This window comes from Acanthisitta chloris, unplaced genomic scaffold (assembly GCF_000695815.1).
Source record: "Acanthisitta chloris isolate BGI_N310 unplaced genomic scaffold, ASM69581v1 scaffold10659, whole genome shotgun sequence".
NCBI classification, from domain to species: domain Eukaryota; kingdom Metazoa; phylum Chordata; class Aves; order Passeriformes; family Acanthisittidae; genus Acanthisitta; species Acanthisitta chloris.
Window position 1 is genome coordinate 11,962 of NW_008690840.1, and position 2,644 is coordinate 14,605.

At 48.0% G+C, this 2,644-nt stretch overlaps 1 protein-coding gene across 1 annotated transcript in view; it reads right to left on the minus strand.

Annotated features, from left to right (window-relative positions):
* The window catches only part of LOC103809171 (neurofascin-like), a gene marked incomplete at its 5' end in the record, with an annotated part of 7,825 nt that extends 5,417 nt beyond the window's left edge, over positions 1-2,408 (minus strand). Inside the window, 2 exons of the mRNA XM_009081987.1 lie at positions 686-755; positions 2,277-2,408. Coding sequence (XP_009080235.1) covers positions 686-755; positions 2,277-2,408 — 202 coding nt within the window. The remainder of the gene's footprint in view (positions 1-685; positions 756-2,276) is intronic.
* Positions 2,409-2,644: the final 236 nt, after the last annotated feature.

Sequence of the window (2,644 nt, forward strand, 5' to 3'; positions counted from 1 at the left end):
TTTGGTGAGGTTACCTGGGAATCTCACAGAGAATCTTGGTGTTGGAATGATGCAAACCCCCAAATCTTTCCTCTGAGTGCTTTCAGGGCTGAGCCAAGCATAACTTTGGGCACTTCTCCCCTGGATACTTCCTTATGGGGGGGGGAAAGGGGTTGAGCTACAGTGATACACTTGAACTATCCTCAGGCTGCTTCACAGTTTGCTTTTTGGGGTGGTTTGGGGACTTTTATGTATTAGGCTGGTCTGTCCCAGGCAGCTGATGCTGCTCTGAGAGTCAGAGCAGAACTGGGAGGGAATAGGTGATGAGTAGAATATATCACTAGGATGGAAACTTTCTTCAGCTCTTTGTTTGGCAGTCTGTGTGTGTGCTGAGCAGGCTGTCTGAGGCTGTAGCACAGGGAGCTGTGGGTCTGGGGTTATTTTATCCTTCTGTGATGAGAGAACAACTCAACATTTCATGACCTCTGGTCCCAACTCCGCTCCCTACCAGGAAAGGAGGAGACCTGAGCAGCATCCTACAACCTGGGAAGTGTTTCCTTTGGGCAAGGCCTTGCAGAGGGCAGGAGGCAGGAGGAGGCAGGTGGCAGGACTCGTTCCCAGGCTGTGAGGCACCGTGGGGAGCACGGGGAGGGCTGTGATGGCTGCAGTGGGGCTGATGGGCACACACATGCTGGTGCAGTCATACCTGTAGTCGAAGGATCCATCCTCCACGTTCTTGTCCTCGGGGTTTAGGTGCTCATCTTTGTTGTCTCGAACTGCAAACAAGCACATTCACACCTCTGCTGGTAAACCAGGGGCAGCTCCAAGCCTTAGGAGGCAACAACAGCAGCTGCTGTGGAGGCTGTGAGAGCCTCGAGGGGTGAAGGTAAAACACCTGTACTGGAAGGGCTTGCAAAGGGTTTACAAGGGGTTTAAAAAGGGTTTTCAAAGGGCTTGCAAAGGGTTTAAAAAGGGTTTTCAAAGGGCTTGCAAAGGGTTTGCAAAAGGTTTGCAAAGGGTTTAAAAAGGGTTTTCAAAGGGCTTGCAAAGGGTTTGCAAAAGGTTTGCAAAGGGTTTAAAAAGGGTTTTCAAAGGGCTTGCAAAGGGTTTGCAAAAGGTTTGCAAAGGGTTTAAAAAGGGTTTTCAAAGGGCTTGCAAAGGGTTTGCAAAAGGTTTGCAAAGGGTTTAAAAAGGGTTTTCAAAGGGCTTGCAAAGGGTTTGCAAAAGGTTTGCAAAGGGTTTAAAAAGGGTTTTCAAAGGGCTTGCAAAGCAAAAGGTTTGCAAAGGGTTTACAATGGGTTTGCAAAGGGCTTACAAAAGGTTTGCAGAAGGTTTAAAAAGGGTTTGCAAAGGTCTTACAAGGGGTTTACAAGGGCTAGCAAAGGGCTTACCAAGGGTTTGCAGAGGGCTTGCAAAGGGTTTGCAAAAGGTTTATAAAGGGTTTACAATGGGTTTGCAAAGGGCTTACAAAGGGTTTGCAGAAGGTTTAAAAAGGGTTTGCAAAGGTCTTACAAGGGGTTTATAAGGGCTAGCAAAGGGCTTACCAAGGGTTTGCAAAAGACTTGCAAAGGGGTAGCAAAAGGTTTGCAAAGGGCTTACAATGGGTTTGCAAAGGTCTTACAAGGGGTTTACAAGGGCTAACAAAGGGCTTAAAAAGGGTTTGCAAAAGGTTTATAAAGGGTTTACAATGGGTTTGCAAAAGGTTTGCAAAGGGCTTACAATGGGTTTGCAAAGGTCTTACAAGAGGTTTACAAGGACTAACAAAGGGCTTGCAAAGGTCTTACAAGAGGTTTACAAGGGCTAACAAAGGGCTTGCAAAGGTCTTACAAGAGGTTTACAAGGGCTTACAAAGGGCTTTAAAAGGGTTTGCAAAGGGCTTCAAAAGAGCTTGCAAAGGTCTTACAAAGGATTTGCAAAGGGCTAACAAGGGAGTTGATAAGGATTTGCAAAGGGTTGGCAAGGGCTTGCAAAGGGTTTACAAGGGCTTTACAAGGGCTAACAAAGGGTTTACAAAGGGGTGTTTTTTTTCTTAAGCCTTAACTTTGCTGTGCAAAAACGAATGAGGTTTTAGCCTGCAGAGAGCTTTGTGTGGCCGAGGCCAAGAACCTCTGCAGAGTAAAGCTGGAGCAGTGCATGGCAGTGTCTAGCACAGAGCCTTGTCATTAATTGAAACCTTCCCACTAATTAGTGCCACAAACCCCTGGCAATGACAAGCAAGAGCCACAGAGCTTGGTGAGCCCCTGCAGGCTGGAGATGTTTAGCCATGAGCCCCAAGGAGGGCCAGGAAAGGCTCTTACCTGGGTATTTCCCCCCTCTGCTCCTCTTGATGAAGCAAACGATGAGCAGGATGAGCACCAGGAGGGCTATGGCACACATGAGCCCGATGAACCAGCCCTGGGTGGCAATGTCCACTTGGTTCTTGGTGTAAGCTGGGAGGGAAAGGGACAGAAAACATAGCTCTGAGGGACAGAGCAGAGCTGGCAGGGAATGGGTGAAGAGTTGGACAAGGTTGGAAACTCTCTGGGAGTCTCTGTGTGTGCTGAGCAGGTTGGCTGAGGCTGTAGCACAGGGAGCTGTGGGTTTGTCTTATCCTTCTGTGATGGGAGAACAACTCAGCATTTCCTCAGGAGCTACAAATAGCAAAGAGGCACAACCTAAAGTGGAA